General features: G+C 48.2%; 2 protein-coding genes across 2 annotated transcripts; one reads left to right on the top strand and one right to left on the bottom strand.

Annotated features, from left to right (window-relative positions):
- The first annotated feature begins 1,563 nt into the window (after positions 1-1,563).
- LOC120643483 (putative D-cysteine desulfhydrase 1, mitochondrial) lies at positions 1,564-4,934 on the top strand. Its single transcript, XM_039919862.1, has 10 exons — positions 1,564-1,861; positions 2,014-2,079; positions 2,214-2,408; positions 2,484-2,594; positions 2,935-3,026; positions 3,512-3,601; positions 3,739-3,796; positions 3,866-3,979; positions 4,255-4,352; positions 4,529-4,934. Exons 1-10 carry the CDS (start codon positions 1,622-1,624, stop codon positions 4,731-4,733), a joined length of 1,269 nt encoding a protein of 422 aa, XP_039775796.1. The 5' UTR covers positions 1,564-1,621; the 3' UTR covers positions 4,734-4,934.
- Positions 4,935-5,207: 273 nt separating this feature from the next.
- On the bottom strand, positions 5,208-14,251 carry LOC120656374 (universal stress protein PHOS32-like). The gene is made up of 5 exons (XM_039934446.1): positions 13,926-14,251; positions 6,737-6,885; positions 6,495-6,604; positions 5,566-5,684; positions 5,208-5,472 (listed from the first exon to the last, which is right to left on the bottom strand). The coding sequence occupies exons 1-5, from the start codon at positions 14,249-14,251 to the stop codon at positions 5,391-5,393; spliced, it is 786 nt and encodes a 261-aa protein (XP_039790380.1). The 3' UTR covers positions 5,208-5,390.
- Positions 14,252-14,455: the final 204 nt, after the last annotated feature.

The raw sequence follows: 14,455 nt of genomic DNA, 5'->3' as shown, positions 1-14,455 counted from the left end.
GCATGACCCCGAGCTGGAAGAGCCCCATCGCGCGCTGGCTTTGAAAGGAGTCGAAGTAGACACCCATCCCGAGAGATAGGATATAGCCGTCGGCGGTCGCCCATCGACCGGGGCTGCACCCCAAGCTCTTTAGCTCATGGACCACTACTCGCCATCGACGACCACCGCCGTCGAGGGAAGCTTGAGCATGGTCCAACCACCAAACCTCCACGAAAATCCCCCAGCCGTTCTGTAGCCTTAAAGCAAAAGGGCCACAGTCCCACCGCCTGCTGGAGACGACGAAGCTCCGGGCCCGGACACCCGTACAGGGGGCTCACGGACAAAGCAGCTGCCGTCGCCGGCCACGCCAGCAACCCGGCAAGAACTTGCGAAACAAGGGAAGAAAGGATTCGTTCCCCTATCGCACCAAAAGAGGAAGTCACTGACCTCCCGAAGATCTCGTCGGAGACGACGCCGTACTCGCCACCATCACCGGAGATCGACTGAAACTGGAACCTCCCAGAAGCGTCGCTGTCGATGACGCCGAAGCTCTGGAGGACACTTATTCGCCGATGAAGTTGCCATGCCGCCTCCACCGCGAACCCAAGCTCCGTCGCCATGAAAGCCGGCGAGCAACCCTAGTAGCAGCAAAAACTAGCTACCCTGCTATCTATGCCGGCGAGCCAATCCCGCTTCCCCCTCCTCTCTGACGCTCAAGAGCCGCCGGAGAGGAGAGGGAAGCCGCCGGATCCGCCCCGGATGCGAGTCGCCGAGAAAAACGCCTTTCCGCCCGCTCCTTACTGTAGCATGGGGAAAGAAGCCTCGCGAAGCTTTGCCGTCTGTAACTCTGCGCTTGCAAGCATCCTCGGATAGACTTTTGTTAGTCTCAATTGACCAAAATGCCGCGCTCCAGCTGTGTTCTTAATTGATCAACAATACTCGATTGACCAAAATTTGACAAACAAATGCAATTGACAAAAATTACCAGATGTCCCCCTAGTGGACTTTTTCCTACCTAGCAATTGTCAAAATGGTTAAATGGGTGCATCATTTTTGACGTGATTGTCAAAACTAACATGTCCTTTTGAGGACGAGTGATAATTTCGTGTTCAATTACCATTTTGAGAGTGAGAGAAAAGACGACTTTCATGTCGCTTGAAAATTCCTCGTGCAGGTAGTATGCTCCGAACGTGAACTGCCTAATAAGATGAAAATCGCATTTACTAAATTGGCGAACTTTCACCAACGACACTAGGGATTATCATGTGATATGCTAGCAGGAGGTAGTTAGACTCCAATTCCATTGAAATTGAAAGGAAAAAAATACAAAATGTGATGGAGCTATGGCATTAATTGGGAAATTTTGTTCATCACTGAGCCGGGAGAGTTGTTTCTTTTTTGATGAAACTTGGCGAAATTATTGTTTCTTTTTGTGAGAAAATGAGGAAAATTCTTACCGGAAAACTCACGCCCACCACTGTACGAGTAGGCCCATTTATGATATCGAAGCACAGTTCCGTAGGCGTAACTGGGCCGGATACCAGTCGGTTCTGGGCTGTGAGGCCGTGATCTCTGGGCAGGTCACCGCGTCCGCCTTTCTGCCGGCCCCGCACTCTCGCGGAAACGGCGATTTCCATGGACCATGGTCCTTGCTCGGTTCCTCGGCCGGCCCTCCCCGTCGCTTCTACTCTCCCACTTCAGCCGCTTGGCCGCCGTGCGCCACCGGAGTCTGGTCGCCTTCGCCGGGATGGCCGGAGTCCCCGCCACTCTGTCCGCCTCCGCGGCTCAGATCGGGGGCCTTCTCTCGAGGAAGCCTTACGCGCCGCCGTCCTGGGCCACGCACCTCTCCCCCATGCCTTCCCATACCTTCTCGCTCGGCCATGTAAGCTTCCCCGTCGATCCTACCTCACTACCGACCACTACCTGCTTTATCCATTTCTTCAGATTAGGTCAAATTGATTGGAGTTCAGTGTTCGAGTTGACCACTTTCCTGTGACTCACTGACTCATAGATTCTTCTTTCTAATCAAAACAGTTTCCAACACCGATCCACAAGTGGAATCTCCCCAGTTTGCCGGAAGGCACGGAAGTATGGATCAAGGTGCAACAAAAGGGCAGCCAGCCAATGATCCTGCCTTGTTCCCTTTACAATTCAGTGGAAATATGCGATTCACCTTAATTTGTTAGTGACATTTTTTTTTCATTCTGACACGGGACTTTTGGGGGAGTTTGTAGCGAGACGATTTATCCGGCATGCAGTTGAGTGGAAACAAGGTACGAAAGCTGGAGTTTCTGATGGCAGATGCTTTAGCGCAAGGCGCAGACTGCGTTATCACTGTTGGTGGTATCCAAAGCAACCATTGCCGTGCCACAGCAGTGGCTGCTAAGTATCTCAATCTTGATTGCTACCTGATACTACGTACCTCGAAGGTGATTTCTGTGTGCCTGTGTGGTGAAATTTGTTAAATTCTGTCGCATAAATTGGTCTTGGTGGGACATTTTCAGCTTCTCGTGGATAAAGACCCTGGTTTGGTTGGCAATCTCCTAGTTGAGAGACTGGTGGGTGCGCACATTGATCTTGTATCAAAAGAAGAGTATGGAAAAATTGGCAGTGTGGTAAGCTCGCCTCCATCTTTTATTCCGTTGCTGCTATGAGCTGTTTCATATTTCTGCCTCGCCATATGTAGCTAATGCCTTTGTTCCACAGTAAATGTTACTACTTGCCATTCATGCTTGAGTACCTTTCTAGAAACAGATCAATTACCTCTGTGGTAGCATAACCCTTCCGGCTACACGATTTAATAGGCTTCCCCTCCAACATCTTTATTCTACTACCTACTTTTTTCTATGTCTTTAGGTAAACCAAAAATGTGCTCTTATATACTATGTACCAGCACTCATCCTAGTTTGTATTTGCTTTGGAAATTTCTAACCACATCATGTTTTATTTTTGTAGGCTTTAGCTGACTTGCTGAAGAAAAAGCTGTCGATAGAAGGGAGGAAACCATATGTGATTCCTGTCGGCGGATCAAACTCACTGGGAACATGGTATTATCATATACTCAATGTTAAGTGCAATCCATGATAGGAATTACATATTGGAGTTCATAATATATTTTGAAGTTTCCTCAGGGGATAACCTTCATGGATTTCACTTGTTGTCCTGTCCATTTGAAAAACAGTGTTTGTTGCTATTCTTGAAAAAATGGGCATTATTAGAACCTTTGTTGCAAATAGCTTTTGGCCTTTATACTACTTATGGAGATGTCTAGGAGCTGAACCGTATTGATCTCATATAAGCAATGGCTGTGTAACATGTCGTGTTATGCCTGGCTAGTGAAATGTAGGACATTGCCTTGCGTTGAATAATATGTAACATAACATGTTTCATGGGTCCGGAATCAACTATCAAGCTAACAAGAATACAAAAATTAAGCGCTATAAAGGGTGGTCTAGCATACCGTCTCAGGAATTCATCCAAATAAATTTAGTTCATAAAGCGCAACTTGAAAATTATTAATCTTACTGTTCAGGGGATATATTGAGGCGATAAGGGAGATCGAGCAGCAAATTCAGCAATCTGCTGATGCTCAGTTTGATGATATTGTTGTTGCGTGTGGCAGGTATTTGATTAACACACAGTCTGTTACATTTATGTGTAAATATGTGCCATGCCAATTTAATTTGTATTGTGTCGTGCCTAGATTCTGAAAGTTGCAAGGCATCACTTTATGGTTGGATGATATTTATCTTCATGCAGTGGTGGAACAATTGCTGGTCTTGCTTTAGGATCAAGATTGAGCAACTTAAAGGCAAAAGTACGATCTACCCTTCTTTTTTGTGTATCCTGTTGAAGTTCCCAGACTAACCATGTGCTTCTAAGATAGGTCCATGCATTCTCTGTTTGTGATGATCCTGAATACTTCTATGACTATGTTCAAGGCCTGATTGATGGACTTCAATCTGGTTTGGACTCACATGATATAGTCAGCATCGAAAATGTAAGTACACTTTGAGCTTTCATTGTTTGTCTTTAATCTTCTTGGTGTGCCAACTCCAAAAAAGGTTATCTGCAATGTCATGTTGCACCAGCATCACATGCTCCAACTTGTGACCTTGTTCACATGCGTTTGTACATGATTGTTCTGCAACTTATTTGCTCATTTCATAATTGAACGTTTAAAGTTGAGCTTTAATCTATCAAACCCATCTTCTTCACAAATTAGTAGAGCCAGTGAAACATTTAACTTCCTCAATTTAAACTTCTACTTGACAGGCTAAAGGATTAGGTTATGCCATGAACACAGCCGAGGAGCTTAAGTTTGTCAAAGACATAGCTGCAGCGACAGGCATTGTCCTTGATCCAGTCTACAGGTGCAATACATTCTCTGATCTGAGTTAACGAAATAGGTTTGTCACGGTATGCATCATTTGATAGTCTTCGCTAGGCGTAAAATGGTATACAAGTTTTATTCTGTCGAGCTAATGCTGAAAAATCCTTTTGATTCTTTCTTTCTCAATGCGCATGTACATGGTTCATTTTACTGCAGTGGGAAGGCGGCTTATGGATTGCTAAAAGACATAGCTGGCAATCCAGTCAAGTGGAAGGGGCGGAAAATTTTGTTTGTTCATACAGGTGGTCTCCTTGGGTTGTATGATAAGGCTGATCAGTTGTCACCTCTGGCTGGGAGCTGGCGCAGAATGGATCTTGAAGATACTATACCACACAAAGATGGCACTGGTAAGATGTTCTGATAAATATGGTCCAAAAGCTTCCATGATGGTTTAGTCTTCTGGACACCATGTTCATCATAGAAAATATTTACTCTTACATTTGTGCAATAAAATACAGAATAGACGGTTCGCATGGTGTATAGCATTGATGCAACTTAAGAATAAAGCACATCTTTCTGCTATTTGAAATTAATATCTTCTGCCTTTTCCTTTTCATTGTCAGAGCTTGTTGTTAATTGTAAGAACTGATAGCTTGGAAATGCCATTCTATTTTTCGGTATTACAAGGACCTGCTATGCCTACCTGCTCTTTATTGCCATCAATAAAATAACTACCAAGTGTCAACCAATAAGCCTCCCCTTAGTTGCTCTCTTGTCATGCAAAAAGAGCATCCTTGTCAAGTTGCCATGCACTATATAAAAGCATTTTCACCACTTAGGCACGTGAAGTAAGTTTGTAGATAATTGCTTATATACATGAAAAACAGCAGAAATGTAAGTCGATGTAACAGAGGGAAATTTGTTGATATCATAACCAGATGACAGATTTCAAGTAATAATACTGAAGCTAATAGCCAGAGCCAAACATCACCATCCTTTCAAACAACTTGAACTCAGATATACCAAATGTGCCCTGCATTACAAAAGCTCTAACTTTAAGCAAAAAAGATCAGGCACTTCACATAGTTGGTCCACGCACCACTGTAACTGGGCATGTTGCATTGTTGACTACATAGTTGCTGACACTTCCAAGGAGAGCCCTGCATTGAGATACAATGAGATGTGACATATGAAGAAGCTGTGTTAGCCAAAGACTAGGCACTTGTTGTTGAGAGGTTTAGATAGATGCTAACCTTTTCAGTGGCCCTAAGCCCCTGCAACCAAGCACAAATGAGTCCGCCTTGAGATCATCTACTGCCTCACAGAGTTTCTCCCTTGCATCGCCCCAGTAAATTTTTGCTAGCACTTCCACCTGATCAAGGTGACACGGAGGTGACTTTTCACTAAACAGCATATTTGGATTCAACATTATGTTTTTATTGCATTGAACAAAAGTATTATAGTAGATAGTTGGAGCTTATGGATGGTGGAACTTCGAGTAGTTTTACCAATGTTTAGTTGTTTGCCTTAGCTTTCAAAAAATATAAGCCGTTGACAAGGCTGCGCGAATAACATCAAGTAACGGAGACTATTGGCTGTGCATATAATGTTTTCATATGTAACCAGGTCATCGCCCTTACTAATTCTGCTGGTTGTTTTCTGGTTGGGAAGTGTTCAGCCCATGGTTTTGCCTGACTGGTTTGCATAGGCATGCACACTACTAGCCTAATAGGAGACAGTATTTTTAGCGTGAGATTTAGGCAATCTGTGGTAAAAAAAAATGACATAATGCAGTTACCCTAAAATCAATGCTGATTGATCAGACTTCTGGTGATATAAACATATTAAACATATATGATAATTTGAGTGAAATTCTTTTGATTTTGTGAACGTGATTCTAGTGACATCCTAACTATATGATTCAGTTATGTAGAAAACTATCTTCCATTCAAGCAAAGATTAAGGCCCGGCCAGACTCTTTGCTACTGTGCCTTTTTTTAAAAAAAAAGTTTGGGGGGTCATATATGTACACAACCATATAATTTAATTTCCTTTTCTAGTCTAATTATCAAGCAGAAGTGCAAAACCCTTGAAAATAAGTGAAGAGCTGCACGGCTACCAAGTGATTGTCCTATAACAGATGATTCAGCGAACAATTCAGTAGCCGTTGTAGAGCTATTACCTGCTTGGCCTTGGATGCAGCTTTCAGTATCTCCAGTACCTCCTTATCAGGGTTCAGCCCGTACCTCGCCTGCACGTTCATCTCCATGAACTCCGGCAGAGGAATCAAAGCTTCAGTTTACCCAAAAAAAAAACCCAGAAGTGATGATGGTGCTATCAGTACAACAATCATTGCGATCAAGAAGAATCCAAAGTCCAAACTAAGAGAGCGGCACTGATAATCCGATGATCTTTTTTACTTACGTGAGCCGGTGCTCTTCCAGAGCTCCTTGTGGCTGGCGTCCGCCCCCTTGGGGAGGACATGGACGAGGATGATCCGGTCGCCGGCCTTCACCAGGTTGTCGACCGCCCACCTCGCCGCGGCCTTGCTCGACCGCCCACCTCGCCGCGGCCTTGCTCGACGGCGAGTAGTCCATGCCCATGCCAATGGTGCGCTTCCCGGCCGCCATGTCTCTCTCAGTCCGAGCCTAAACGCCGATGAGTTTCTTGTGGAGTCGCCGGTGAACGAAGGTTGTGAAGCTTGGAGGGAAGAAAGTTGACGCAGGGTGATGGAGGGGGCAGAGCTATATGTAAATATGTAATGCTTCTGGGAGAGTTCGGTTTGTGCTCCGAGTACAGTTTTATGGTTGCTGGACTCGAGCCAAATATCCCCTGCTGACAGCGAGATCTCGTAGCCTAGGTTGGGCTTTATTCCTTGATCGAGTAGGTTTCTGACGGTCGAGAGATCAGTGCCAGCTGGGCAACCATATATGATGCCAATAAAACCTCCAGAAGGCTCTCTACTTGTCTGGAAAGCCAAAGAAAGAATACTAGTAGCTAGTCTAGATTAGTAAAAGCTCCGGCTGTGATCTGGCCCAAGGCCACTAATTATGCATGGCTCCAGGTGTAATTTTTGCCATCGCTCATGAGTTTTGTCAGTTGCTACCACGGAGGTCTCTTTCCGGTGGGCAAATCACATGACATGCATTGAATTCCGACTAGAAGAAGAGGTCTCGAAAATGGAATCTGTCACTTGCGTAACAGGTACAGTTTACCTCGGTCATTCATGTTGAACCGACGCAACTCCATCACTGGTTGCTGCTGAGGTTGGCTGAAGCATAAAACTGTGTGCTAGTGGACGGGTTTGCAAGCTGGGTAGTGCCGGGAATCGTATGCCCGGGTCTTCTTTACCCTCCCTAGCTGCCCCCCTACACGGAAAAGGTCACTAGCACAGTCATATATACAGATACAATTCTTTTTCAAGAAGGGCGCGCGACATATAAAATATGCTTTGGTCAATTTGTCTCGTTATAAATATACGATCGAAACAGGCTTGGGAGGATTTTTCCAGTGTGTAATGGTCTAATGGATGAGATGGAACACTCGCTAATCCAAGGATTAGGAAATCACCAGGGCATGCCGCCAATGGGTACTGAATAATCATGTCAACGCAATACTAGAAGAACGACGAGAACAAGCAATCAACAGTGAGCGGGCCCCTCTCCCTCGCTGTGGCCCTTGCTTGCACGCTCCCCCCGCTGCACAACGTAATCATCGGCAGGTTCAAACAGGTGAAGCACGCGTACGGTTTTCCAGCCATGCCATGTCAGATCGTCACCGTCCCCCCAACCCAAGCGCAGCGGGAGAAGCGGCCGGCTGGGGCTGGTTCGGCTGGAGCTTTTTTTTTTTTTGCGTGGCGGCTCGAGCTGCTTGGCTGGCTGCCTACTCCAAAAGGGTAGCTTAAAGCTAGCATAAATAGTTTTTTACTCCATAAACAGTAGTTAAAATGAATAGCTAGCGAGAAGTTAGCAGTCAGTTTATAACATATTTTCAATGTACTTTTGTCTCACTGTACGATATTCAATATTGGTTTAGACCTGTCTACTAGCTCTAAATTTATTTACTTATAGATACCTGTTGACTCTTACCATTAGAGGAGGCCGAGCAGGAGCTCCAGCCCAGCCATAAATGCCCAGCCGAAAAGGGCCCATGGCTGGAGGGGATCATCGGCAAACATGATGGGCCTCCACATAAGACCCATCCAACGTTACACCGCGGCCCAGCGCCGAGCCCGTTTTGAGTGCTGGTCAGCAGTCAATTTATAACATTTTTTCAATGTACTTTTGCCTCACTGTACGATATTCAATATTGGTTTAGACCTGTCTACTAGCTCTAAATTTATTTACTTATAGATACCTGTTGACTCTTACCATTAGAGGAGGCCGAGCAAGAGCTCCAGCCCAGCCATAAATGCCCAGCCGAAAAGGGCCCATGGCTGGAGGGGATCATCGGCAAACATGGTGGGCCTCCACATAAGACCCATCCAACGTTACACCGCGGCCCAGCGCCGAGCCCGTTTTGAGTGCTGGTCACCCCTGTGATTTCTATGTATCTTTCAGAAGCCGCCACAACTTCCTCCTCTTGATCCTTCTAGTCGCTACAGTTGAGAGAAGGCAAAAGGGGGGCGACCGGAATCCAGCGCCGATTTCCTCGGTTCCCCGTCCACTCCGGCGGCCGGCTAGGCATCGGAGAGGATGGGGAATGGGGATGGAGGCGGCCGTTGTACATATTCTTTTCTAGTTTAGGAAGCTATGGCCCTGGCAGCGTGCGGTTGGTGGAGGCGGCGCCGCCGGTAGGGAATAATCTTCGCCGGCTCTTCCTCCGCCTCGCCGATCTGTCCTCTGGCAGCGGCGAAGGGCTCAGTGGTTTCTACCTCACCAGATCTGGGGATTCATTTGAAGCTTCTGATCTCGTCGGTGAGTGCTTTTGTCCCTCCCTTGGCTTCTTCGGGACTGACATCGGCGACGATGCCCCCTCCGGCGAGGCTCTAGGGAGGTATGCCTACCACTATTCTGGGGATTCCGGGTGGTGGTTTACATGCAACTGTTTGGGCGATTCCTTTCCCCTTTCGGTTGCTTCGTCGTCCGTCGACTTGGGGGTATGCCTGTGATGCTTGCAGCAACAACTCCCATGTTCTCCGGCGGCGACATGGCCAGTGTAACAACCCTGTGTTAATCGTCTCGTTAATCTTGAGTTAACTCGCTAATCATGGACTCAAATTCGTCGTTAGCGCTAATCATGTTCGCTTAGTAAACATCTACTTAGCGATGTTCGATCTCGTTTTTGTCCTTGATCTGAGTTCCAAATCAACTTCCGCCCAAAACGAAAGTTGTATATCTTTTAATCCTCTACAACTTTTATTTTGGCCAAATTTCAAGTTTCTTTATGGAATTTGGACTTTCAACGGGTCAAACTCGAGTCATTTTTGTTTCAAACGAGTTCACTGTAGCGACAGCAGTTCCACTGTGGCCGCCCATGCCGGCGTCTGCCGTCGGCGAGCGTCGCCACGCGTCGCGACCGCCGGTGATCCTCGTCGCCCGAGCGCCGTCCTTATCGTCGCGAGCACCCTGGAACCTTCCCGTCCCAGTCCGTTCCTCTCCTTCTTCCTCAGTGCACGCCGAGCTCGAGCAGAGCTCGCCGCCGTTCGCCCTCCCGGCCCTAGCTCGCCACCCCGCTCGAATCCTTCGCGTCCTGAGCTGCGCAGCCTCGCCGTCCACCCACTCCGACCACCCACGAGCGCGGCCGAGCCCCTACTCCGACGAATCGAGCCGCAGATCGTCCCGGCCGCCATTGCAGTTCACCCGAGCTTCGCCCTCTTCGTTGAGCTCCCACCTCCGGCACTTCCCCGCCCAAAACGAACCCTCGGTGAGCACCACAGCCACCTCCTCTCGCTTCCCGTCCTTTTCCCCGCCGAAATCCGCCACCACCGCCGCCGCGCCGCCATGGCAGCGCCGCCGCCACCGCGCGCGTGCCGCGGGCAGCTCTGCGCGCGCCCCGCCAGCCACCGTCGCGCGCCCCACAGCCGCAAGCCGCCGCAGCCTGCAACCCCCGCCGCCTAGCGCCGCCTCCGCCGCCGGCCGGGCCGGAACGGCCGTGCGCCGCCGTGCCCTGCCTCCGCGCCGCCGCGAGCCGCGCTGAGCGCGCGCCCTGCCGCGCCGCCGCGGGCGCCGGCCCCGCCGGGCCGCCTGGGCCGCGGGCGGGCCAGGCCGCACCGCTGGCAAGCCGCGGGCGGGCCAAGCCGCCGCCGCCGCCGCGGTGTCTGGCCGCCTCGCCGGCCACGGCCTGGCGCGCGGGGAGCAGAGGAGGGGGGCGGGTCGGGCTCACTGACCAGTGGGCCCCGGCTGTCAGCCCCCTTTTATCTTTATGTTTTTGAGATTTATTCCTTTAACTCAGCTGAAACTTTGTAATTGCGTAGAAAATCGCAGAAAAATGCGAAAAATACCAAACCAATTTTGTTAGCTTTCTAAAATCATGATCTTCAGAGGAAAAATGCTTAATCATGCATTTTATCACTTTTTCTCTGGTGAAAATTCATTTTATCTTTAACCTAGTTTATTTTGTACCACTTGTTCTATAACTCTAAAACTTATGAAAAATTTGCAGTGGCTTTATCCTTGCATGTGTAATCCACGGTAAAATTTTCATATGCTTAGCCTTTGTGCGTGGTTGTACATCTGTTAGTGTTTGCTTTCCTTTTCTAGGGCTAAAAGAAATGTGTTTCTATATCATTATTTGTTGGAAAAAAATTCTTTGGCATGCTTTACTGTCTTCGCATTACGCTGTTTAATTGTGTTGCTAGATCATGTTTGCAAGTTAGGGTTTTGCTTATAGTTTGCCATAGTCATGCTCTTTTCGTTAATTAAGTGTTGTCAGTTGTTTTTGGCAGGAAACACTTCAGGCTAAATGTTTGAACTTTGTTTTCGCATCGTAAGCATTTATGCCTTGCACTGAGTTCTAAATTGTTGCATGACATATTTTATTCGTGTAGACACCACGACCGACGCTGTCCACGAGCTAGTTGCTGATCCGGTCCAGGAGCCACGAGCAGGAGCGCAGCAGGAGGACGCCGTTGAGCACGCTCCAGCAGACCTAGTTAACCCCGCTGACCTGCAAGGCAAGCCCCGGAGCATAACCATAATTTAAATTATGCATTGTTTAATTAAGTATTGTGCATTTATGTTCTAGGAGTTGAATGGAACCATAGTATGCATGTTTTCCTAGGTACCGTGGGCCTATACTAGTATACAGGTGTCGGTAGAAATGCTCTGCTAAATAGGATTTCGGTAGAAGTCGAGTGATTACTGTCACTCGCGAGTTTAGGATCTTGATCCCTTAGCCTTGGCTTTGAAATGTTTTGTTGAGTAAGAGAATTGGAGACCGGGCGGAAGTGAGTTGGATTAATGGTATAGAATGGTTGAAAAGAAATCTTCGCCTGTGTCGATTGAGGACCGTTCCGTTGTTGGCAGTGATGACTGAGTTTGAACAGTACTAACCACATGCCGGAAGTAGGAGGTAGTCGAAACCGGTAAGCTAATTACCTGATTTGCAACGATACTTTGAATCGCGACCTGCTACTCTGGGAGTGGAATGATGGCGGGTGTGGGAGTGTATGTCGCCTCCTAGTTCTCTGGGAGTTCGCTGTGAGGGACCCTTCACCCGGGTTTTGGCAGGCGTGATTCAGACGTCGGGGTGATGATGGAAACAGTTGACGTGTGTGGCCCGACGGGGTTTACGCGTGTCGTGTGAGTTAGGTCCACCTTGCAAGGTTAAATCGGATCGATTCGCCGTCTCTCTCGGTTAAGAGAACCTTGGTCACTTTGTCACATCGTAGTAAGAACTTGAATTGAAAACGGGATGGAAAAGACTGGTTTGGAAGTTACTAAAAGATAATCTGTTCCACCATGTGTGTTTTAGATGAATAGGCGAACTTAGTAATACTTGGTATACTAAATGGAGCTAAAATATTGAAAATAAGGATTCACTTCTAGCAGCTTTTCAGCAAAAGAACTCCAGAGCCAAAAAGTTTTGCATGTCTAGGTAATGGGCTAAGTATACCCAGAGTCGGGTAAGCCTTGCTGAGTATTAGTATACTCAGGGTTGTTGTTATAACCCTTCTGAGCAGGTTGTGTCCCTGCGGACTTCGAGGAGATCTGTGCGTCCTGGATTGGACAGCCGCTTCCTCCAGGTTGGACCGTCGAGTGGGCCCCGTCTTCCCCGTGAAGATTGGGCAGGTTGGCGTCACATCGGTGGGCAGGATGTGGAGCTCACCTTTTATCGTCGTCGTAGCTATCGTATTGTATTTCGAACTCAGTTTTAAACTTCCGCTGTGCGTTTAAACTCTGTTGTTTGTATTTAAGACTTTTATGTAAAACCTGTGTTGTAAGTTAGTTTGAAGATTTTTGTATGCGGGTAACACCTGTGCTCGTCTTCGTACGGGTCTAAGTGCAATTGTGATCCTGGATTACAGTAGTTTAATCGGGATTTTACCCGACAGCCTGTCAGGTTACACCGTTTTAAGTGCACAGTAACTGGATTAAGTATTAAGATGATGGTTAGTGCATTTAAGCCGGTTTAATTTGGACGGTGCTGCTACAGTCAGCGGTCATGTTCTACGGCTTGAGCGTTCAACGGTTCTACGGCATGTCTTTTTTGACATGCTACTCGTTGTGCCATTGAAAAATCTTGATGTTTCTTCGTCGGGAAGGGCATTGGCTTCGAGCTGCGACCTCGATGTGTATCTTCAACAACCTCTGGTGCAGTGGCTGCTCGTCGAGGGGCTCCTCCATTCGCCGGCGACGAAGACAACCGGGAGACCCTTGTTTGGATCTACATGTAATTTTCTTTTTGTTCAAGGGTGCTTGTGTAAGGGTTGCGATGTAAACCTTGATCCTTATATGTGAAATACAATCCCAGTTTTCTCAAAAAAAAATGTATCTTTCAGAAGAATTTTTATTATTTATCTTTTAATATTTGAGATCCGTGTGGATGGAAATGCTCGGACGAGATGAAAGCGCGCGGCAGCTGGATCCGTGCATGGCTGTGGCTGGTGCAGGGAAGCAGGACAGGTGTCAGCTTCTGGTTGGCTGCTGTAATGGGTGGTTGGATGGATTTCTTTTGGACGTGAAGCTTTAATTTTATTTTTCTTTCAAACTATAAGCGCGTTTTGGATTCCGTTTGAATCATGATGTTACTTACATTTTATACAATAAAACAAGATTTAATATGAATATATTTATTTTTATAAAAAAATAAAACATTCAAAATGTATTAATTCAACATTTTGATATACATGTTAAAGAATTTTTAAATACTATCTCAACATTTCCACATAAAATGTTGAATTAGTTTATTAAAATTGTTGAACTATATTTGAATAAATGTTGAGTATAAAGTAAACCTACCATCTCCCTTGTAAGTGATCCGCTCAAGTAAGGCTGGATATCGAGCTGGCTCGGCTCGGCTCGGCTTAGCTCGAGCTGGCTCGTTATGATAACAAGCCAGCTCGGCTCGGCTCGATAACAGAGCGAGCCAAAACCTTGGCTCGGCTCGGCTCGTTTGCCAGCTCGAGCCGGCTCGTTTAGCTCGTGAGCTAGCTCGGGGACGGGAGCGGCACGCAGGCTTGGGTGCAGGAGCGGCGCGCTGGGCCGCCGGCCACGATGCGGAGCTTGGGGGCGGGGCGTGCAGTGCTCGGCCGGAGGCAGCCGCCTGCCCTCCTGGCTGGCCGGCCGGCTGGGGAGCGCTGGAGGCGAGGAAGGTCGAGGCGGGGCTGCCAGCCGTGGTGCCGTGCCTGGGGGCGCTGGCCGCGGTGCAGCGCTGGCCCGCTGGGGAGCGCCGGAGGCGACGAGGGTTGGGGCGGGGCCGCTGGCCGCAGTGCTCGCCTGGAGGTGCGACGCGGAGAGCTGCGGCGAGGAGCGAGGCGTGAGGGGCCATCACGGCCATGGCGAGGTGGATGCACTAGGGACCCACGGCATGGCGCGCGGAGGGCTGCAGCGAGGTGCGAGGGACGGCGGGGACGATGCGAGGCGCGCAGCCGCGGTAAGGCCCAAGGCGCGAGGGGCGGTGGGGACGAGGTGAGGCGTGTGGCCACGGTCCCGCGGTGCAGGCTGCTGGCATCTCCACCTCGGGCACAAGCACAGGCGAGCA

Source organism: Panicum virgatum, chromosome 1K, assembly GCF_016808335.1.
Source record: "Panicum virgatum strain AP13 chromosome 1K, P.virgatum_v5, whole genome shotgun sequence".
Classification (NCBI taxonomy): Eukaryota; Viridiplantae; Streptophyta; class Magnoliopsida; order Poales; family Poaceae; genus Panicum; species Panicum virgatum.
Note: the sequence above shows the minus strand (reverse complement) of the source record. Positions and strands in the feature narration are given on the sequence as shown.

Bases quoted from the DNA above. Each gene is read 5' to 3' on its own strand.
- LOC120643483 (XM_039919862.1), top strand. From the start codon at position 1,622: ATGGTCCTTGCTCGGTTCCTCGGCCGGCCCTCCCCGTCGCTTCTACTC. The intron at 3,602-3,738 runs GTATTTGATTAA...ATCTTCATGCAG, and splicing joins ATTGTTGTTGCGTGTGGCAG to TGGTGGAACAATTGCTGGTC. The intron at 4,353-4,528 runs GTGCAATACATT...ATTTTACTGCAG, and splicing joins GTCCTTGATCCAGTCTACAG to TGGGAAGGCGGCTTATGGAT.
- LOC120656374 (XM_039934446.1), bottom strand. From the start codon at position 14,251: ATGGCCGTGATGGCCCCTCACGCCTCGCTCCTCGCCGCAGCTCTCCGC. The intron at 6,886-13,925 runs GTGCCGCTCCCG...CCGTCGAGCAAG, and splicing joins GCTCCTGCACCCAAGCCTGC to GCCGCGGCGAGGTGGGCGGT. The intron at 5,685-6,494 runs GTAATAGCTCTA...CACCTTGATCAG, and splicing joins CTGCATCCAAGGCCAAGCAG to GTGGAAGTGCTAGCAAAAAT.